Source organism: Megalobrama amblycephala, linkage group LG14 (assembly GCF_018812025.1).
Source record: "Megalobrama amblycephala isolate DHTTF-2021 linkage group LG14, ASM1881202v1, whole genome shotgun sequence".
NCBI classification, from domain to species: domain Eukaryota; kingdom Metazoa; phylum Chordata; class Actinopteri; order Cypriniformes; family Xenocyprididae; genus Megalobrama; species Megalobrama amblycephala.
In genome coordinates, this window is record NC_063057.1 from 22459921 (window position 1) to 22484068 (window position 24148).

The following is a 24148-nucleotide window of genomic DNA, read 5'->3' on the forward strand; positions in this document are numbered from 1 at the left end:
ATATATATATATATATATATATATATATATATATATGTGTATATTTTAGTTAGGGTTTATTTTTAAGGGGCTTTTACTAGGATCCTGAAGCCCCCTTTTAAGTGAAGGTTAGTTGTGACACATTTTATAATTCCTACTCTCATGATCTTGATTTGTAGGTTTTATTGGGTTTTTTTCAGAACGAAGCTATTTATGTGGCAAGCCATTTTTATGGTTATCACATTTTCTGGAGTCACCTCTCTGGTTGAACTCCAGCAAAGTTCACGATTCAAGTAACAGGCAAGTAAAAGATTTGGCCTCCTTGCTAACCTTCCCTTAGGTTGTAGTGAAGTGGTTTCCTCTCGTTTTGAGAGTCTAGGCGATATGGTGAAACCTTCCGCTCCCCTGGGCTCCAGCCTCTGTGGTAGGTTCTGTTTTTTTTTTTTTTTTGCCCCAGGGTGGGAGCTCTTTGTTCTGTGTTGGTCCTCATACAGACTTCCCGCTGTGTTGTATGAGCCAGGCTCTTAGCTCTGTAAAGTACAGACTAATTGGAGCTGGTTCTCTGGTCTGTGTTTGGTTGTAGGCTCCTTTCTGAGCCTCCCAGCCATCTGCTTAGCTGGGTTGGCCTCCCTGATGGCTCCAGGGGTTGACGTTTGTCCCCCTGAAAGTGACAGGCCAAAGCTCAGCTCGAGCTTTCTGGCCTAACTCCCTTAAAGGAACCACTTTTGTTAGATGCTGGTGCCATGCTTTGAGCGGCCTTGGTGAGTTATGCCCTCTCTTTAGAGTGCTCCCTTTGAGTTGAGTGCTTGGCTCTTAGCCTCGTTTTCTCAGCCATATGGCATGCACTCCTCTCAGCATGGCGGTGTGGGTATTTCGTTCCTCAGTAGCGTTCTAGGGTGCAGTGCGAGTTCCCTTTCGAATGGGAACGTCTCAGGTTACGACTGTAACCTTGGTTCCTTGAGAACAGGGAACGAGACACTACGTCTCTTTGCCGTGCCTCTATTGTGCCTGCTGTCAGTCCATTCAGATGATAAGCAGATGACTTGTTCTCCAAGTGCCCCTTTTATACTTCCTGGTTACACTTGCATTACGTCATAGGCTGTCGCCGCCCAGTAGGATTGTTGAGATTGGACAGATTGTTTTAGACACCGGTCACGTGAGGGCATTCCCCAGTAGCGTTCTAGGATGCAGTGTCTTGTTCCTTGTTCTTAGGGAACCTGAAAAGTTTACAGTTGTAACCTGAGAAGTTTTGCATGCTTTCAGCCAATCAAAGTATAATTTAGTCCCTCAAAAGGCGTTCTTAGAACTAAAATCATTCAAAAGATTTAATTTGGCTTTTGGTCACATTTAATATTTCGATTTTCTAAACATTAAAAATCTCTGGCATGATTTTATCATCATTTCTGGAACTCTTTCAGAAAAACAGCTTAATATGCAAACAGTATAACATACATTTAAAACATGTCCCCCTGTTTGCACAAACAAGGCTTTGTAAAATGGCTTTGAACAAGTGGTTTCTTCAGAAGAATACAGCGTTTATTAACAATCTGCAACACACTACCCAGTCTACATGCTTGACTCTCCACATGTACTCTTGACACGCCCCTTATACTTCTTATCTCCCAAAGTTAAAGTAACAGTATTGAAATGATAAACAATATTATATCACATGACAGGCATAAGCTAGTCCCAGACTAAAATGCATGTTTGAGTTGTTTTAACTGAAAGTAACTTGCGCTGACATATCTTAAAATACGTCAGAGCCATTGTTTTGTCTCAAGATGAACACCAGTAATGCTTTTCTTTTTCTAGGGCACATTTATAAAAGCTACTTAAATGCCTTAATTGAACTATACCTAATCCTAGCTTTAAGCCATGTCTGTGAAACCAGGGTGTCATGATATGTTTAAAGATTAGGCTGTTCACACAAATTAAATTTTGTCTAGGTACAGTGCAGCCTTACAGAGTGTGAATACCAATTAATTATGCTATATTGATAACTGGATGTTCAAATTATTATTTTCTTTTTTTTTTTTCAGCAGCACAGGTGGAAACAGGTCAGGAAAAGACAAATAGACCGTGCCAGTCTGCTTTTAACGACAATGAGAAATCATCAAGAGAAAACACAAGCAGCAAAAACATGGGAAATGACCACAGTGATGGAAAGGGCTTAAGGGTTGCACATGATATAAAGAACAGCTGGAGCATAAAAATAGCTGATGGAAACAATGAAAACCTGCCCATGTTTAAACTTCTCCTGTCTGAAACATGGAAAAACAGAGATGGATTCTGCAGAAGAAGCACGTTTGGGAAAGAAAACGTCACAAAAGAGAACAAGACCATCATGATGATCGGAGCCACAGGTGCAGGAAAATCCACTCTAATTAACAGCATGATCAACTACATTCTGGGAGTGAAATGGGAAGATGACTTCCGGTTTGTGCTGATAGATGAAGGGAAGCAGAAATCCCAGGCTGAAAGTCAGACTTCAGCAATAACGGCATATCAAATCAATCACATGGACGACTTCAAGGTCCCTTATTCTCTGACCATAGTGGACACACCAGGATTCGGTGATACCAGAGGAATCTCACATGACCAGAAGATCACAAAGCAGATTCAGGAGTTCTTCTCAGCCCGTGGAGGGATCGACCGCATTGATGCCGTGTGTTTTGTAGTCCAGGCTTCACTTGCCCGTCTGTCACACACACAGAAATACATCTTTGACTCCATTCTTTCCATATTTGGGAAGGATATTTCTGGAAACATCCTTGTGCTGGTCACCTTTGCAGATGGGAAAACACCTCCCGTTCTCGAGGCCATCAAAGTCTCTGGCGTGCCCTGCTCCACCAATGAGTCTGGAGAGCCTCTTCACTTCAAGTTCAACAACTCTGCTGTGTTTGCTAACAATAATCAGTCTGCAGGGGATGAGGATGAGGACTCTGACTGTGAAAACTTTGACCAAATGTTCTGGAAGATGGGATTTTCTAGCATGAAAAAATTCTTCACATCCCTTAACACGATGGAAACCAAGAGCTTGTCTCTGACACAGGAGGTCCTGAAAGAGCGACAGCAGCTGGAAGTGCTTGTGGAAGGCCTTCAGCCCCAAATCAATGCTGGTCTGTCAAAACTGGATGAAATCAAAAAGACAAGAGCAGCTCTGGAGCAGCACAAGGCTGAGATGGAGGCAAACAAGAATTTTGAGTATGAAGTAGAAGTAACTGTCCCAAAAGAGATCAGAAACAACACTGGCTACTACTTATCCAATTGCCAGAAGTGTCACTTCACATGTCATGAAACATGCCAAATTGCAAATGACAGTGAAAGATATAAGTGCAATGCCATGAAAGATGGAAAGTGTACGGTGTGTCCAGGAAAGTGTGCTTGGAATGTGCACTTCAATCAGAAATACAGATGGACTTATGTCACAGAAAAGAGAAAGGAAACCTATAAGGATTTAAAAAAGCGATATGAGGCTGCACATGGACAGGTCATGTCAAAAGAAAACATCTTTGAAGAACTTGAAAATGAGTTTCAGGTTGTTCAGTCAGGTGTGACCAGAGTAATTCAAAGATCTCAAAAGTCCTTGGAGCGACTGCAGGAAATCGCCCTCAAGCCCAATCCTCTGTCCACCCCTGACTACATTGATCTGATGATTGAGTCCGAGAAACATGAACGCAAGCCTGGGTTTAAAGATCGCATTCAGTCTTTGATGGCTGTCAGGAAGAAGGCAGAGATCATCAGTAAGTTTTCCACAGGAGAAGTGCTTCCAGAGGATTGGAAACAGTACAAACCTGCAACAAGAAAAAAAGCTTTCTATGATCCAAGAACCTGGTTCAGTTGGCCCAGTAATCACTAAAGTAATTAACCAAAACATGTGGTTCTGTGGTAAGATGCTCTGAATGCATTTTTATTATACTTACACACACTTTAATACTTTAAAAATACTTTTATGGTGTAGATTCCTGTATTATTTAGCCTATTTTTGTCAGTCTTTTTATTGTCATTTAGTAATACATACAAAGACTCCCATCCCCACAGAACAAGCTTTCACTGCATGTTAAAACATAGTAAATAAAATAAATAAATAAAATCCACATAAATATACATTTATATACATACATATACACATACATACATACACATCAAATTAAATAAAATAAATACAAATAAATGAACAACTAAATAAATAAAATCAGTGTGTGTTAACAGAGGGTAGGCTAATAACAAAAATTGATCAAGACATAATTAACTTGGGATCCATGTTATATATCCAAGTCAAGACCGGCTGCCAAGCAACATTGAATTTACAGCTATTGCCTTTTACTGAGAAACAAATTTTTTCCAGTGTCAAATAGTGCGTAAGATCTCTAATCCATTGTGCAAAGGTAGGTGGATACTTATCTTTCCATTTTATAAGTCTTCTTGCTAAAAGGGTGGCAAAGGCCATCACACGTTTAGCACTGTTGTGTAGTCTAATACCATATTTTGGCACTCCAAATATAGCCGTGATAGGAGAGGGTTCAGTTGGTGTCTGGAGTACTACTGAGAAAAAACAAAAAATTGATTTCCAAAAGCCTGTAAATTTTGAGCATGACCAAAACACATGCGAAAGACTGGCTTGTTCCATTCTACACATATCACATATTGCATCTACTTTTGATGTGAATTTGGCTGGCTTCACCTTAGACCAGTGCAATCTATAAACAATTTTGAATTGAATGATTTTGTCGCATACAAATTGAAGGAGAATGTATCCTATGTATAGCATCTTGCCAAGACTCCTCTGTCATTTGCACTTCAAGCTTATCTTTCCAATGTTTTTTCAGTGAGATCATAAAAACTTGATTATCTGAATTCAGTACTGAATAAACTGTTCCAATAATCTTCTCAGCATATGGTTTAAGTTCTAGTATAGTTTCTAAAGTAGATTTAGGTGGTGGTAATGGATATGTTTTTGAGCATGATGACAAAAAACTGTGTAATTGCCAAATCCATACATTTAAAATTGATTTGTTGTACAGAATGAGCTGAATATGTCATGTATCACAAATGATCAGATTGTATCAGAATGCTGTTTTGGGATGATGTAATTTTACTGTCACTGAGCGTTTAATTGATTCTGCTTTATAGATTTTGTATCTTATTCACTTTCAAATATATGATCTTTTTCTAAATGTATTAAAAACATTGACATTGTCAAGTACAATTCAGTTTCAAATCAACATATCTATTTCAGCAAAATACAGTTAACTTGGAAGGAGAACAAAATTCTGAATTCAACACAATAAATTCTCGTTTTCACATTCAGTTGTCTCTCTGTGTTTTTATTCTATTCATCAGTTTCTTTAGAATCAGTATTTAGTATTACATTTACATAATACTGTCTCGAAGTATGCATCAAATAAGGTTTTCAGATATTTTCCTTTTGTTAATATTAGTAACACAGTTACAATAACTGTGAGAATAAAGTGAATTCCATTAAGGATTATTTTCCATTCTAAATTCAGTTTCACATGGCCGAACTGCAAAATTCACATGTGCTGGTTCTTTCTTGTTCGCTGATCAAGCAGTATCATGGGCACTTCATATTAATGTTTTCATATTAACAAGTTTCTTGTGTTCATATATATACAGCTGGCACTAATGTAATGGATCTAGCAGTGCTTGAACATATAAATGTTTTTAAAAAGGGTTTGAACACTAATCAAAATGACCTGCATTTGGCTTATAATTGTCTCTGTCACCAAACTGTGTAGTTTCATTTACGTGACTCACATTCATCACAGTTCGTGTATTCGCGAGGAATCGAACCCTTGGCCTCGTGGTGTTCGTCCCATGCTTTAGTGCTTTTAAGGGATAATTCACCCAAAAATAAAAATTCAGTCATTATTTACTCACATTGGTGTTGTTGTTCCAATGCCATATGAAAGGAGAAATAAAAAAATGTCCTGCTTGCTCTCATACATATAATGACAGTGAAGAAGCTTCAGGCTTACAGTTTTTTACAGCAGGACCCATTTCTCAATATTTTCAAAACTCTTCACACAGTTATCCTCACTAACTTTCAACTTGGCACAGCAGTGAATCCGAGAAAAAGCACAAGTTGTGAGAAATCAAGTTTACCAAAAACATGACATGAAATACAATCCATGTTCTTTCTTCTCTGATGTGAATATATGCGTTCACATCTGATAAACGGAGTTCTGGTCTGGTGATGTTCAACTCAGTGAAGAAAGAACAGGGATACTTTTATCCTTTTTTGGGATTTCTAGGCATTGTATTTCATGTAGTGTACTTATTAATCTTGATTTCTCACAGCTTGTGTGTTTTTCTGTGAGTGGGAGTGAACTGTGACGCTGATAAGAGTCTCATGAACGCAGTCGAGCACAGAAGACCAATGACCAAGGGCAGGATTTTCATGAAAAAATACATCAGATTTCAGTTTGTTTTTCACCAAACCCTATCATAAACCCCAAAACACCTGGAATATACGCATGTGTCGCATGGGGTCATTCTGTGATACTTTTACATCATTTTTAAAAATCTTGAGCCCGAGCGGGACACTTAATAAATTCTCCTTTTGTGCTCCATAAAAGACAGAAGGGTGTACAGCATTAGATCAACAGCAGGGTGAGTAAATGATGCCTGAATTTTCATTTTAGGGTGAATTGTCCCTTTAAGAGCCTTGTTGGGAAGAGGAGGAAAATTAAAATCTTCCGATGGACCATGATACAGAAAGCCACAGAACTTAAAGTTACTCAAAATGGTAATACGACCGTAGTCATTTCCAGACGCCACAGCAGATTTTACATTGTTAGAAAAGAAAAACAAGGAAAAGGAGTATATTTCACATAGTGTACAGGCATATGTTAATGGGTATTAGAGTTACGTTTAGATCTACACAGATTCTTCAAAGAGGACAGACAATAAACATAGCAAGTGGATAGAGAAGACCATTGATATCAGTTGTTCAGACTTGAGTTCATCACTGGCTACTTTACAATACAGTCACTCAGACATTTTGATAGAAATACAGCAAACATTATATAGAATTCAATTGATGGGACTTACAGTACTGTTTTTATGGACAAAGAAGAAACAGTGGAACTGTCAGAAACATGAGGCTGAAAGAAGGATTCTGACTGAAAATATCACACAAATGCTGTTTAAACTAGTAGTGTCACAGAGACAAACTGAAGACCCACGTCCGGTGAGTGGTGACAATACAGTTTTTCAATCTGACATGTGTGTTTCTGTTCCCATTACTTTGCAATGTGATCATCTAAAGTTCAACACTCACGCTTTGCTGGATTCAGGAGCAGCGGGTAACTCTGTGTCACAACAGTTCATTCAACAGAATCATATTCCCATAATCACGTGCTCTTCTTCCCTCACAGTGGAAGCGATAGACGGTCACCCGCTGGGCACAGGAAACGTGAAAGCCATCACCAAACCGCTCACCATGCAAATTGGTCTGTTTCACACCGAGAGAATTCAATTCCACGTTTTACCTACATCTACATCCTCTGTCATCCTGGGGCTCCCTTGGCTACGCACTCATAATCCACAAATCTGCTGGAGAGAAGGTCAGATAACTCATTGGAATGAACAATGTCAGCCTAAATGCCTGTGTCATACTCCTTCGTTACCTGTCAGAATTGTTCAAACCAAGATAACTGCCGAAACTGCTGAGACCCAGGCATCCCTATCGAGTATCAAGATCTGGCTGTTGCTTTCAGCAAGGTGCGTGCTTCCCAGTTACCTCCACACCGCTCATATGACTGTGCTATTGATCTGCTTCCAGGAACAACACCACCCAAGGGCCGCATCTTTCCATTATCACAACCAGAATCCGACGCGATGAAGAAATACATTGAGGAGGAGCTTGAGAAGGGATTTATATGCCCATCTACTTCACCTACCTCAGCGGGCTTCTTCTTCTTGGGAAAAAAGGATGGTGGTCTGCGACCTTGTATTGACTACCGTGGATTGAATGAAATAAATGTCAAGTTTCGATATCCACTTCCCCTCATTCCTGCTGGTCTGGAGCAATTACGTACAGCCAAGTACTTTACTAAACTGGACCATCGCAGCACTTACAACTTGATCCGCATCCGGGAAGGAGATGAATGGAAGACTGCGTTCTCCACTGCTAATGGACACTACGAATATCTTGTTATGCCCTTCAGCCTGGTCAATAGTCCGTCAATATTCCAAGCCTTCATCAATGATCTATTCCGTGACATGTTAAATAAGTTCGTGATTGTTTATATTGATGACAACCTGATCAATATCAACGTCAGTCTCACCTCCGGCAAACATCATATTTTCAGGTCAAAATGAAGCTCTACATTCACAACCATTCACTCTTGCTGAAAAACCAAACTTTGCCCTCAGACATCACACACAAGCCCTCAAAAACACACACACTACAACATAGTCTAACACACTGGTGAGATCAATTCAAAACAATACTACAAAAACCAAAACCAAAAAGCAGTAATAAGTTGTGCTGCTTGTGGTTCTCCCCCTCACTGAACTTTTCACATGATGAACACATGTATACATTTGCACATTTTTTATTCCTTAATGTACTGTACAGTACAATACACCAAACAACAACAACAAAAAATATTCTGCCACAAATAATCACATCTTTGGTCTGGGACAGGCCAGAGAATCTCGTCAACATCACAGGCTGTACTGGCCCTATTCAGGCAGCGGGGGGAAAATCCTCTTGCATGCCTGATCCACCCCTGGAACACATCAACTGAAATGTCTAGTCAGGCTTCTTCCATTCCATCGTCTCTGTGTCCAATAAAAATACAAGTAATGATTACTGTAACTGTAACATCATTTTTAAAAAATTTAAGCAGACAGAAACTTTATTTGTATGTAAGGCGATTTGATGCATGTGTTGTAACAGCGTTCAACACTCAGAAGTTACAGTAGAGTACACTGAGGTACATCTAACTGTTTCCCTCCCTGAAGATTCTTATGATCGAGGCGACAGTGAAGCATCTTAACCCTCTGGAGTCTGAGGCTGATTTGGGGCTTGGAGAAGTTTTGACATGCCCTGACATTTGTGCTTTTTTCATTTGTTCATAAACACATTAATGACACAAGTGTCATTACACTGTATTCAGCACAAACTAGGCTACCATAATACGTGAGGAACATGTATGTACATGTTTGTGTTTTTGAAGGAATAATGTTTATGCGTGGTTATTGAAAAAACAAAAAACTTAAGTCACTGAAATAAAGCCAAAAAAAGTATATTAAATCTGTGTTCACAAGACTTCTGGGTATTGGAGGTTGTAGACTAGAGTTTTTGCTTCAGAATTATGTAAAAATTATGCTGCCTACTCCTTCATATAAAACAATATATTGATTTAGTTTTTGTAAGACACTTTTTGTCAAGAAACACAGTATGCGTCACTGCATGAAAAGTGGGATTTTCGTCCCCGTAAACGGCCGGAAAGCTCCCTAATTTTCGACAATTAATGACAGTTTACAGCCTGTGAACATCACGTTCGTCTTTGCCACATATTGACGGAAACGAACCATGACGTATGTGGAGCTCGCGCTGAGGCGCTAATGGCTCTAATTAGCATATGAATAGCAGCGCCCGCGCCTTGCCAGAGAATGGCTTGAATTTCCTCACTCAGTATTGGTTGAAACTACTACATTTAAACAAGAAAAATCACTTGTGATTGGTTGGCAGATCTGTTACTATTGGTCACCCTGGGTCATTATAAATTTAAATCCCAAAATTATAATAATTATATATATATATATAAAATATATTTACATATAACTATTTAATTTTATATATTCATATGCTATGCTATTATGTTGTATATTCATGTCATTGTTATCCTATGGACTACACTATTACCACCATCAAGGACATGAATTTATTGAGGAAAGGAAAATTTGCCAGGGACGTGCTGTTTATTCAAAGAAAGAGCTTTATTAGCACAAACACAAACACACAACCATGTACAAAACGTAGGAGATCTGCCCACACAACAAATGGGAAGCTCACGAGAAGCCCAAAATCCTTTTTCCGCTTCGGAGCTGTTGGTAACTAGAGGTCGCACAATCCATCCAGACACCCCGCCAACGATGCCGTCTTCCTCATCAGACATCAGGTCTATGGTAGCGCACTTCCAAAGGCCCACCTCATCCTCAGCTAGCACACTCTCCCTGCGTTCCATTCGAAAGGGCTCATCCCTATGCCCTAATCCCTTCAGAGGGTTTACCCTCCGGAGTGAGAGCTTCGAAGGGATGAAGGGTGTAGGAGTCAAAAAAACTCTTCATTTGGAACGCACTTCTGCGTCATCTTAACGAGACAATCAAGGAGGAGTAGATTGTGCAAGCTGCACCTTTTGTTTAACGTTACCATATATGTGTCCTACTGAGCATTAACATGTTTCATGGAGCGGAAGATATGGTGACTAGTTGCCTATAAGTATTGTAATGATGCAAAAAGTCAAACTTCAGAGGCATGTCATCAATGACCTTTATTGGAATGTAAATGTACATCCAAGCTTAACTGCAGGTATCTGTGAGGGCAACGGACAAGAAAAATGTGGGTAGTTTTGGTGTACCCAGGGCAGGCTTAGTAACAATCAGGGCTTGACATTAACACTCGCCAACCTGCCAAATGCAGGTAGATTTCAGCTGTTTCAGTTCACACCGCACCGACAAACGCCAACAAACTCCAACAAACGTCTGTTGGTCTGACCTGTTCACGAACCGTTGCCATGACGATGAGGCAAGTCCCCAGCAAAGACAGCTGTTTGATCGCGCCCGCGCCTCACGCACACACAACAAAGTATTGGAAACGTGACATCGCAGCTTGTTCATTATAAAAAATAAAATACAGTTTAAAAAAAAACATATGAAAGGTACAATAGTCCGTAGTGCAATCCGTGCCATTCAGCAAGAGCACTGCTCCACTTCACCGAAAGAGAGAGGTATAACACCATGAGAGCAATGCAGGTTTACCTTCAGTTTTGTTTTAAATTAATTTGTTTGGGCTTGTTTAGCTACACATAAATAAAAAGAGTGAAAAAAAGTTTAAAAACCGGTGTATACGCTAATTTATTCAAACGTCTCTACCGAACTACCTAGCTTAATTTGCAGAGGACGAGGAGAAAGCACTCGTTTGATAGCCTAAATGAGCCAGTAGTAGAGAAATAATAACTTTTAAGAAATAATCTTTTTTTAGTAACGACCCCCAACACTGTCCTCCACCTCGCTGAAGTGTGATGATTTGTGACATGTGCAGGTGCGATGGATCGTATACAAACCAATAGGGTGTCGGAATGGTATATGTTTATACTTCTCATCCAACCACAATCAAATTCACTCTATCCGGATGGCGCGATTTATCTGGATAGTTTTTTTTTCAAGCCGGAATGAAAACAAACCGAAATGAAATAGGAGTAACGTTAACGAGCCTATTTTTAAAATGTAAGGAGTAGAAAGTACAGATAATTGCGTGAAAATGTAAGGAGTAGAAGTAAAAAGTCGGCTGAAAAATAATTACTCCAGTAAAGTATAGATACCCAAAATTTCTACTTAAGTAAGGTAACGAAGTATTTGTACTTCGTTACTTGACACCTCTGATGTTTGTAAGTTACCTGAAGCTTCTGCATACTGTCTCGTAATATGTCTTACAGGCAGCTGGAAAACAATTAAATGAGAGTGATATGAATAAAAAACAACGTGTAAAAGAACTTAAACAATAAAAACAATAAAGGAGAAAATAGTAAAAGTTACTTACACTTGTGCTACTTAAAAAAAGCTTTGCTTTTAGGCTACTTTTAGCTTAGATAGCAGTCTTAGCGCAATCTTAGGATTGTGTACCCGTCTTCTCTTCTTAGAGTTAGTATCTTCCACACAGTTTTTCGACTCCAAAGCAGCCAACCTATCTTCTATGGACAGCAACCTGGAGTTTACTAAAGTGAACTGCTCATTTACATCGGCAGCAAACTGATAGCATTCAGCAGTTTCTTCTCGCCGGTGTTATGGATCAACTGGGTATCATGTTAACTGGGGGCGCGCGCGAGCACGCAGATAGTTTTACCTGGATTTCCAGCAGATGTTAGACGGCGACAGATTCGTCACATGCGATATTCCACGGATTATAGATTTAAAAACGTATGTTTCACCAGTTGTATACATTGCGATGCGTAATAAAGCACCTTGATTTCACAGTGTTCGTTCCTGCGTTTTTGGAGCACAAACCACGCCCACGTTAACATGGGACACTAGTTTCAATGAATGTCAAACTTGTCAACGAAATTAAGTAAAGTATAAATATTTATTTTCAACAATAGTGTATCATATTGTGTCTGCAGTGTGCTGCCATGTTTTCTAAACACAAATTACAACAGACAGATTAAGCTAAAATTAGCAGTAGGCTACCTAAAGCAAACATGAATTGCAAAGTCCTTAATGTTTTTATTAACAAGTCTTGTTAATTTATATGTTGCTTACTATTGTTCATAATCAAATATTTATTTTATGAACGAATACATATATTAAGGGGAAAAAAACAGACACTTTGGCTTGTGTTTGTTCTAGGTGATTTTACTGATTTTGTTGATTTTATTTTCTGAGATCTCTTGCTTAGGTTTCAAGTACATTCTGTATCCTAAAACAACCATGTTTCATTCTGGATTCATGACTGATTTAAACTCAACATTTGCTTTGGCTTAGGAATTATAAAAACTTGACTTTGTGCAGGCTTGTATCATACTCTGCTCCAGAGTCATATCCATCAATAGACTGGAAGTAGCAGATGGATACCTGCAGACATTTCTCTCAAAATTAGTCGATTTTGAGAGAATTTGCATTTGCATTTGTATAGCTCACAGCATTTTCATTTACATGTTAAAGCCTCCCCTGGAATTAGAGGAAGGGGGGTCATGGGGGGACAACTGCCAAGCAAGGCCCACGTCAATTTCTGACAATTCACTGCAGTTTTCGGTGTTGCCTGCAAATTGCCATGTGCAGTCGTAAACCTGAACTTCCACGACAATCTACAGTGCCGCTTACTGACGAAAATCCCACTTTTCATGCAGTGCGTGGAGGCGTGAATCATCATGAATAATGGGTCATTTACTCCTGAGAAGACAAAAGAATCACATAATAATGACCTGAAATGACTTGCATATTAATGAGGCCTTTCAGTCAGGTAGGCTGTGAAAAAACCCTCTGTAATCATGTCTCAGCTCAATTTAAAATAATGGTATTCTATTATATTCTTTAAAATATAATGTATTTCTGTGATGCAAAGTGTCTGAACAATTATGTTACCTCTATGGCATTTCATATAGGCTTTTAGCTTAAAAGCATGCACATTTGAAGAAATATTGATGGATTCTTATATCGTTAGCCTCATAGCATAATTGCCTAAGTCATTTTTGGCCAAATTGTGATATCTGCCTTTGAAATATGATATGGGCAATTATGCTATGAGGCTAACGATATATTTATGTCAAATTTCTATACAGAGGAGTAATATTTATTCAGGATTTATTGTCATTACTATGAGTGCTGGATACTGTGTTTTCAATTCATACTTGCAGCCGGAGGGCAGGCTTTAGGCCACAAATCCATATAAAGAAGAAGAAGAACCAGAAACTAACTGCATGTCTTCTAGAGCTCGCAAACCATAGCTTTAACATCCAGATAAACACTTTTCAAGACAATAAATACACGATTGAGACGATGTATGCATGTATTGACTGAATTTGCGTCTGAATAGCGCTGGCTCCGTGGGCGTGGCCGCATTAGCAGATAATGAGCTGAATCACCGGCATCTGACATGGCTGTCTTTTCATACAGATTACATAAACACAGAGGCCCGGTTTCACAGACAGGGCTTAGGCTAAGCCAGGATTAGGCATTATTTCAATTAGGGTATTTAAGTTGCTTTTATAATCATACCCTAGAAAAAAACATTACTGATGTGTATCTTGAGACAAAACAATGGCACTGACAAATTTTAAGACATGTCAGTGCAAGTTGCTGTCAGTTAAAACAGCTCAAACATGCATTTTAGTCTAGGACTAGCTTATGCCTTGTCTGTGAAACTGGGGGAGAATGTTTGTTTTCGATTTGACTTACACGATTTAAAACCTGACATTTCAACGTCATAAGTTAAATTTTTTTGTGATTAGTATTCACTAAGTTACAGTTCATTTTCTGAGAACTATCAGATTGGACTTTGTTCAGAGGGAGACGAGAGATCACGCATCATGTTAGTTTTCTCTATTTTGCAAAAAGCACAACATTTTGTTTTTACTCTGAGTGTACACAAATAAAAGAAGATATTCCACAGATTAAAATGGTGTATAACTCTTAATTGTATGTGCAACATTGACGGAATATTTTGAGTCTCTTTCACACTGGTAAGAAAAAAAACGTGGTGGTATCGCCGGCGATACCTCAGAGTGTTAAGTTTGGCTGAACTCATTGCCCAGTCTCCCTCATAGTCATACCATGGACAAGGACATGGTCAACTAGTGGCATGAATTTCATCTGAGACTCCTCATCCTCCTCTTTCTCCTCCTTCACCTCTTCCTCCACTCCTTACTGCTCTTGCTCATCCTCTTCCTCCTCCTCCTCTTCTCTGGTGTCCTCGACCTTTTCAATCACCCCTTGTGAAAAAAAAGTGCACTTTAGTATACTTTTATAAAGTGTACTTATTGCACAAATAATATACTTAAAAAGAACACAATTAAGTGTGAATTAAATGTAATGTTTTCATCGCTTAAGTGCATTCTATTTGTAATTAATTTCAAATATATCACAGATTAAGTTCATATTAAATGCAATAAGTTGAACTTTTGAGTGATTTTTTTGAACAACTTAAATAGTACTTTAATACAACTTTATGATAACCTTCATAATTATGTCTAGTATGTTTAAAATATAGTTGAAGTGCACTGTTCAATGTACTGACAAGCAATTAATGTGAACTAAAATATATTTTAATATCAGTTATTAATACACTTAAGTGTGAATTAAACGTAATGTTTTCAGCCGCTTAAGTGCATTCTATTTGTAATTAATTTTAAATATATCACAGATTAAGTTCATATTAAATGCAATTAGTTGAATTTCTGAGTGATTTTTTAAAACTACTTAAGTGCGACTTTAATACAATTTTTTATGTACTTTGAAATATGGTAAAAGCGTACTTCCGAATGTACTGACAAGCAATTAATGTGAACTAAAATATACTTTAATGTAATTTACATGTACACTGTTACATCATTTAATACATTTGTAATTACATTATTTACATACTTTATTTAATTTAATACATTTGTTATTACATTATTTGTAGTTACATATAATAATGAAGTTACAATTTAGTATATTTCAAAATATTACAATCAACACAAATGCAAATTGAAACCCTCGACATTTATTGACAAAACAATCTATAAAAAAAAACACAAAAACCTTTTTGTTGATGCACAAGAAAAACCCAAGAAACACTATACAAACACAAACAATTACAACACTTTAACTCTCATTTAGAAAGAGTCTGGAGGACAGAGAGGCGTATATGCACTATCATTTTCTCCCTCACATACAAAGTACCTAAAGCTTAACCTACCCATCACTTTCTGCATTTTTACATTTTCAGATAAAATCATTCGGTATGATCTATAAGATGATAAATAAGATACAAACAAAAATGTATACAAACAAAATGTAAAGAAAAGAAAAGATTCAAAACTTTGGGTAACACTTTATAATAACTTTTTATTAGTTAACTATTTTAGTTAACATGAACTATGAATGAAAAATACTTCAAAGCATTTATTAATCCTGGTTAATATTCATTTTAACATTTACTTATGCATGATTAAAATCAAAAGTTACATATGTTAATAGATAATGCACTGTAAACTAACATGAACAATGACTATACATTTTATTAACTAACTTGAAAAAACTATATTTTATTACCTAATGTTAACAAAAGATGAATAAATACTGTAAAAAAGTTAATGCACATAGTTAGATCATGTTGTCTAATATATTAATTGAGGTTAACAAATGAGACCTTATTGTAAAGTGTTATCGAACCTAGTTACTTACAAGCTCTGAAACCTTTACTAGCATCAAACATTAAACAGGACCAAAAGGTTTCTTCTAAAATCTTTCTCCAGCATTACAGTGAATGTAATTTTGAAAAGAAAAACAAAACAAAACAAAACAAAACAAAATTGACGAATTCCAAAGGCACAAAAACAAGAAACCAAAATTGTCTATCACCAACTTTTTTGAAGTTGTAGGAAAAAGTGCTGTTTATGTCAATGTCCCAGAAGCTCTCCATCGGCAGAAAACCTCAAATGTCCATGAAGCTGCGCACCATCTCTACACAGTATGCGTAAATGGACATGTTCCAAAGAGGCAGGAAAGTAAAAAAAAAAAAATACCTTGAGGAAAAAGATAAACAGAAGGAAAACAATTGTTTGTAAACAGAGTCAGTCCATAATTATAATTGGCTCAATTGAATGAAAGCAATAGATATAGAGATATAGTTGCACTCCAAAGTTTATATACACCTTTGTAGGTTTGAAAATAATCAAAAATGAACAAAGACATTTGATGTCCTTTTCCACCACCCTCCTAGACCCATTTGGTATTCCTAAAGGCAAAGAGTTGCTGATAGTTATTGAAGCCAAGATGTGTACTGTGTAACGATCATCTCCTCCACTTTAATACCAGTTACAGTGTGAAACAAATATGAATGAACATCTGAAGGTATGTTACAAGATACAGTACAACTGATCCATAACATGTCACATTTAATCGCTCAGATCAGTGTTTCAACCGTGGAAAGACGTCAATAAAACAGCTTGTAAACAATGTCACGTGACGTCACATTTACTTCAGAAAAATCATATTCAGCATAAACTCGTTAGTCAGCTATAGAGAGGAGCATTCTGCTAATTATATGCACCACGTTACATATTCATTATAATTTTATTTTAAATATTTATTTTATTTATAATTAATTTATGTATTTAATGCATGTTTGAATAAATCATTTATAACAGCCATGATTTAAATGTTTATATTTCAAAAATGAATTGGAGTAGAAATATTATTATATAATTCTAAAGTTAGTATTATAACTTTATTATAAAAAAACTATTTATTGTAATTTAAGTGTTTGTATGTAAATAAGTTAATTTTAACCTTCAATATTATAGTAATATAGTACCAAGTGACTCCCTCGTCTAGTTTATAGCATTAGTTGAGAGATTTTTTTTCCTCAAGAAAATTTGTCATTAACTGTATCTGATATACATCCAAAATAATCGATATTGAATCGAAATCGAATTGCAAGCTTGTGAATAGAAATCTAATCGAATCGTGAAAATTGTCAATACCCAGCCCTACTGAATACTGTTAGACTTAGCTGAAAAATATAAAGCACTATTTATTTCATTTGTATCTTTGTTCTATATTTATCTATGCTTATAATTTGTTCATTATTTTCTATGTGCATTCACTCACCTACAAAATCAACCCAATCCTCCTAGAATGATTACTTCTTTCCAAATAGAGCTATTTAAGTCATCTGGTGAATTTTTTTCATATCGCAATATATATTGCAGAATTTTTTTTTTGGCCAATATTGTGCAGCCCTAAACCAAATATTATTAAACTATTTCAATTATAAATTATGTGCTAACCAGTTTTGATTCGGTATTAACTTTGATGTGCGATGATCATAATGCTCTCCCACATATTTTGCTATTATAACTGCACTTATTTCCGTTGTTGGTATAAGTGGCAGTGGGTGGTAATAGCAAGATGGTAGAAAACCATAAGTTTCTTGTCTGATAACGTTTCTTTAGTCATTCGGCCATCCTGCAGCCTAAACCACTGTAGGCAAATCACCCTAACACCTTGCAGTATCTGCAAAATAATTTTAACAATAAAAGGGATCATAAAAATTTGCATGTTGTCTTTTTATTTAGTACTTCCCTGATGAAGCAGTTCATTCTGCAAGGTGTAAGTAAACTTTTGACCGCAACTGCATCACCTAAGATGAATTACCTCAGTCATCAGGACAACACTGTAGTAGAATCCTGGGAGAAGCTCCTTCACATTTCCCACAAACACCAGGATTCCAGTGACCACACCATCTTCACTGACACTGGCCTTTCAAAATAGAGGACATTTTTATAAATGTTATTATTCCTACTTTACAGGGAATTAAACATAACTTTATCAATTACACAAATATAGATAAATAACCCAAGACCCAAGCAAATTGAGCGGGCGTTCACACAGAATGCGTTTTTTTCAGGCTCAGCACCTCCTACTTTCACTCACTCTTACGAGTCTACACTCCTACCAGAAACCTGCGCTCATTAAAGGAGCGAAGGCTTGTGGTACCATCACAGAGAGGCACGAAATCACTCTCCAGAACATTCTCGTTCACTGTTCCTTGCTGGTGGAATGATCTTCCTGTCTTCATCCGGAATGCAGAATCCCTGGCAATATTCAAAAGACAGCTGAAAACCCATCTCTTTCGGGAGCACTTAACCTCATCTTAAAAAACAAAAAAACAAAAAACGTCTTATTCCTATCCTTTCACTTCCTCTAATCCCTCTCTATTGTATCTTAGGATAATCTGAGCACTGCCTATAACTTGTATTATGAGCACTTCTTGTCTATTTGCCTCGTCAGGATGACTCGCTTGTTGTATTCCTCACTTGTAAGTCGCTTTGGATAAAAGCGTCTGCCAAATGAATAAATGTAAATGTAAATGTTTTGCTTTGAAAATAATGATATAATATCATTATAAATATATACTGATGAGATGGGGATTTGTAAGTGCACAGGTGAGAATGTATTACTTGCAAATAGAAAAGATTCAAAGCATTTAAAAGCTATAAGGACAGTTGATGGCAGTGTTTTAGCTTGTAGTGTGTGATCAGGGTGTGCTGGCTGAATTAATGGCTGAATTCATGGAAAAACTTGTAACATCACCTCATCAATACGGGTCTTTGATTCCACACAGCTTGCATTGACAGATCTGTACTGATCCTACAAAATGAATATATAACTAGATAAGCACAAAAATATTACATATTACAAACACAAACAGTAATTGAACACCTCACTTTTTAAAAGCAAAAAGAAAAATAGATTATAAGCAGTATTTCTAGAGGGGGTGATATATTGAACATTACTGGTGGTTATAATAGCGATTAAATGGATTAAATGTAAATGTCTTTGAATGTTACAAGATCAGATCTTTGAATTTAGTTCTGCAAATTTAACCTTAAGTAATTTAAAATGATTTAAAAAGTCAGAGTACAATTAAAATATTTTCAGCAACCAAATTCTTTGAACACGCCCACACACGCGATCACATTCATATAAGAAATTATTATAATGCAATCATAAATAAATTATAGTAAACATGATTAATTCACCTCCATATTGCGATTAAACTAACGTTAATTAATGGCAATAAGAACTGCTATGTTACGGTGAAAAAATAAAAAACAAATGAGCATATATCAAGATACTTACTTGCTTCTTTATTTGTAGTACATAACGTCTCATCTGTAGTCATCCAAACGTGCGCTCCTTTGTTTTCTCCTTTGATCAGCAGAGTTGCCTCGCGCATCGCGATCACAGAAAGATGGCTGAAAGTGCATTTTTCAAACTCTGGTGAAGTAGTGCGCCGTCATGACGTAGTATTTTGGCGCATGCGTATTAACCCTCTATGGCATGGTGTTGCCCTCAGGCAACAAACTACCTTTTTGGACCTCACACTGCCCCTTTAATTTTTTTTAATTAAAAAAAAATGTATAATATCACCTGACATGTCTGTCCAATCAAATAAGGGACTAAAGTGGTTGTAGCCTTTTGTTTGGGGGTGGGGAAGTCCTTTCCGGAAGCAAAGTCGCATGGGACACAGTGCCACCAATTGGTAAGTTCAATTTCACTTTTTAACATGTTTAAAATTAAATAACTTTATATAAAAAAAATATATGTATGTGCATCAGTATGTAAAGAAGTATGTTTGATTGTTTAAAGACACATTTTGATTTTATTTATATACTAAAACTGTGTTTTTTTGTTTGTTGCCTCAGGGCAACACTGTGCAGTTAGACCACTTTTTTTCGGGCAATATGCTAAATTGGGGAGATGTGATCGGATGCAAAATTAGGACCAAATGGTGCATTCAAGTCCTCCTGGGAAGCTCTGTGAATGCATCATATATGTGCAATTTATGTTATTAGGGGCCAAGCACCGAAGGTGCTTAGGCACCTATTGTTATTGTTGGCGTTCCGTACGCTTATTATTCTTCTTCTTCTTCTTCTTCCGCTCTTGAAGTCTATGGCAGCCCATAGAACCGCTTGCGGGAAAGTTGTGAAATTTGGCACACAGTTAGAGGACAGAATGACCTTTGTCCATAGCAAATTTGGAGTCTCTAACTCAATCCCTCTAGCGCCACCAGCTGTCCAAAGTTGCACTTATGTTTATGCTAATAACTTTTGAACCATAAGGGCTAGAAACAAAATTCTTTTTTCCTATGATTCCTTGGGTCAAGACGAATCGATTGCATCATATGACGTCATTTTCCGTCATGAAAATTTTTCCGCCATTTTGAATTTTCTGAAAAACCTACTTTTTCGAACTCCTCCTAGGCCGTTAGTCCGATTTTCATGAAAATTGAACCAGATCATCTTCAGACCATGCTGAAAAAAAGTTATGGAATTCAAGTCGATTGCTCAAACCGTTTTCGAAAAACACACGAACGAATTGTACGTAGCGCTTGCGAAAATAGAAGTAAGGCTGTATCTCTGCAACACTTTATCATATTCAGACCAAACTTGGTACATGTCTTCACAAGCATGACCTTAGGCACCATGCAGTGTTTCGGCTCAGCGCCACCTACTGGTGCGGAGATATGAAAAATGGATATTTTTGCTTATAACTTCTGATGGGTTTGTCCAAAAATCATAAATTTGGTCTTGTTGGATTCGGGGTATCATGCCGAGTCAAATGATATCCAATTTTCCCATATCGGACATTTTGGCCGTCGGCTATTTTGAATTTCGTGCTAAAATGCTGTATTTTACGAACGCATTAGCGTATCGTTACGAAACTCGGTATGGGTCCCCAGCACAATACCCTGAAGGAGCCTGAGAAGTTTCAGCACTGCGCCACCTTGTGGTCAAAAGTTATAACAAAATTTACAGAAATGCTAATAACTTTTGACTATATTGACCGATTGTAATGGAACTTGTCTCAGTAGATTCCTTGGTTCATGCTGAGAACATAGATATCAAATTTGCCATAGTCAACTGAACTTCCTGTCTGCCATATTGTTTTTCTTTAAAAACCTACTTTTTCGAACTCCTCCTAGACCTCTGCTCCGATTTTCACCAAAATTGAACCGTCTCATCTTCAGACCATGCCGACAAAAAGTTATGGATTTCAAGTCGATAAGTCAAACTGTTTTCGTATACCGGAGCAAAGAATTTGAGATATGCTGCAAAAATTACTCTTGAAGCTGTATCTCTACAATGCTTTAACATATTCAGACCAAACTTGGTACGTGTCATCACAAGCATGACCTGAGGCAAGATACAGTGTTTCGGCGCAGCGCCACCTACTGGAGTGGAGATATGAAAAATGGTTATTTTTGCTTATAACTTCTGATGGGTTTGACCAAAATTCACAAATTTGGTATGGGTCATCAGGACAATGCCCTGAAGGAGCCTGAGAAGTTTCGGACCAGCGCCACCTTGTGGTCAAAAGTTATAACAAAATTGACAAAAATGCTAATAACTTTTTTTTCTAATTGCTCACTGCTGCTGTTGGTCTGATGCTCCCAGCCATGTTGGCTGGCTTCTTGTGCTGTTTTTGTGCTTGGCCCCGTAATTGCTGCTTGCAGCTATATTTATTATTATTATTATTATTATTATTATGTTGCCACAGAGATGATGGTGCCTATCATCTCATAATCTGGCTAAATGAGTAGTGTTTTCTGGCAAACTTTATCTCTCTTCTTTATTAACAGTACACATAATGTGTACAAATTACATTGAACAGTCAGCATTAAGATATGCATTTTTCATGATCAATGTTTTTACTATCTACTGATACTTACAGGAAATGGACACAAGACAATTTTATGGGCGGAAGGAACATGATCGAGCAGTTAGGGTCATTCCTTCTGACAGTGAGGTGAAGACACCATGAAGACTGGATCCCTGAATCAGGTTTGAGAGACAGTTTGGAGGTCAGGGGTCAGTTAGGGGTCAGTCAGCAAAGTATCATGTGTGTGTGTGTGCGTACGTGTGTGTGTTTGTTTGCATGCATGTCATTGTATGATGAAAGGTATATGACAAACATGCTTCCTGCTGTCTTTTTTAGGAGAATGCCTGTCTCTTGACAATGACACAGAGTCTGAGGATGAAGATGAAGATGATGTAGAAGAGGTTGATGTTCCACGCCTACCCCGATGGAGAACACCTCACAATGCACACTTCAATGCTTGCCCAGAATGGCAGGACCTGCTTCCAAGATCTGATGATATCATGTCCCCCCTCCAGTACTTCAAGCAGTTTTTCTCTGAAGACATTCTGGAAGTTATTGTAGAGCAGTCAAATCTGTATGCGATACAATGTGATGCAAACAAGCCGCTTAACCTCACCATAAAAGAATTGGAGCAGTTCCTGGGGATTGTGGTGTACATGTCATTGTTTGGTTTACCAGGCACCCGCATGTTTTGGAACAAAGCCTGCAGAGTATCCCAAGTAGCTGACACCATGACACTGAATAGATGGGAGGCCATCAAAAAACACCTGCACTTCAATAACAATGAAGAGAGACAGGAGGATAATAATGATCCACTCCACAAGATCCGACCACTGGTTACTCATCTAACCTCAAAACTGACATCAATCCCAATGAGTGAGAAGCTGGCTGTTGATGAGCAGATGGTCCCATTCAAGGGAAGAAACAGACTGAAGCAATATCTGCCATCAAAACCAAAGAAATGGGGCTACAAGATTCTGGTCTTGGCTGGCTCTGATGGTGTCCCGTACAACTTGGAAATCTACACAGGGAGAGTTGTACAACCCCCTGAGCTAGCAGATGTGGGCGCAAGTGGCAACGTTGTCCTCCGCCTGGCCCAGCCTATACCCAAGCATAAGAACTACAAGGTTTTTTTTGACAACTGGTTTACGAGTGTCCCTCTTGTGCTTACACTGGCTCAGCAGGGAATTCACTGCACTGGTACTGTTCGTGGCAACAGACTACCAGGTGTCAACTTGATGTGTGATGCTGAGCTGAAAAGAGCAGGACGTGGATCTTTTGAACAGAAGATGGCCATGGTGAGAGAAACCACCTTGTATGCTGTAAAGTGGTACGATAATCGCTCAGTGACCCTTCTCAGTGATTACACTGGAGCCCACCCAGTCACCGAGGTTGACAGGTGGGATCGCAAGCAAAAGATGATCACCAAAGTCCCCTGCCCTGCTGTGGTGAAAGAATACAACAAGAATATGGGTGGGGTGGATCTTCTTGACTCACTGCTTGCACTGTATCGGATCAAAATAAGATCAAAGAAGTGGTACCACCGGCTGGTGTTCCACCTTCTGGATATGATCATCGTGACCACATGGCTGCTCTACCGAAGAGATTGTGAAGGTACTGGCATGAGAAAGAATGAACATATGAAGCTGTATACCTTCAAATCCTACATTGCTGAAGCCCTATGCAAAAGTGGAAAGAGCCTGGAGCGCAAGAAAGGTCGCCCCTGTTCCACAATTGCTGGTGAGTATGAGGAAAAGAGGAGAAAAGGACCCGCTGCTCCAATTCCAGTCCCTGATGTGCGCCTGGATGCCACAGCCCACTGGATGATTATGGCTGAAATTCAAAAGAAATACATTTCTGGTGTATTAATGCACACAGTATATATTAAAGACTAAGCACATTTAAAATACATTTACAAATGTCATTTTGAACAACACACTTAAATTGAAACTAAAATAAATTATTTTTTCATGTGCTTTAGCATATTAGTCAATACATCAAAATAAGTACACTTATTTAAAACACTATAAAGTCATAATTAAGTAAA

At 37.8% G+C, this 24148-nt stretch overlaps 2 protein-coding genes and 1 long non-coding RNA gene across 5 annotated transcripts in view; 2 read left to right on the forward strand and 1 right to left on the reverse strand.

Moving 5' to 3' along the window:
* LOC125246012 overlaps nucleotides 1–5289 on the forward strand; it is an 80989-nt gene extending 75700 nt beyond the window's left edge. The window contains exon 4 of one of the 2 annotated variants that reach the window (XM_048156854.1): nucleotides 2019–5289. In XM_048156854.1, coding sequence (XP_048012811.1) covers nucleotides 2019–3838 — 1820 coding nt within the window. In that variant the 3' untranslated portion in view covers nucleotides 3839–5289. The remainder of the gene's footprint in view (nucleotides 1–2018) is intronic. The other variant, XM_048156855.1, reaches the window with a different exon arrangement.
* Nucleotides 5290–16251: 10962 nt separating this feature from the next.
* Nucleotides 16252–19070, reverse strand: LOC125246058. 2 transcript variants are annotated; one of them, XR_007179702.1, is made up of 3 exons: nucleotides 19030–19070; nucleotides 18091–18195; nucleotides 16252–16457 (listed from the first exon to the last, which is right to left on the reverse strand). It is a non-coding gene; the product is annotated as an uncharacterized LOC125246058 (long non-coding RNA). The 2 variants fall into 2 exon arrangements; XR_007179703.1 differs by lacking the exon at nucleotides 16252–16457 and adding an exon at nucleotides 17815–17949.
* Nucleotides 19071–21905: 2835 nt separating this feature from the next.
* On the forward strand, nucleotides 21906–24046 carry LOC125246025 (piggyBac transposable element-derived protein 2-like). Its single transcript, XM_048156870.1, has 2 exons — nucleotides 21906–22283; nucleotides 22438–24046. Exon 2 carries the CDS (start codon nucleotides 22602–22604, stop codon nucleotides 23994–23996), a length of 1395 nt encoding a protein of 464 aa, XP_048012827.1. The 5' UTR covers nucleotides 21906–22283; nucleotides 22438–22601; the 3' UTR covers nucleotides 23997–24046.
* The last annotated feature ends 102 nt before the right edge of the window (nucleotides 24047–24148 follow it).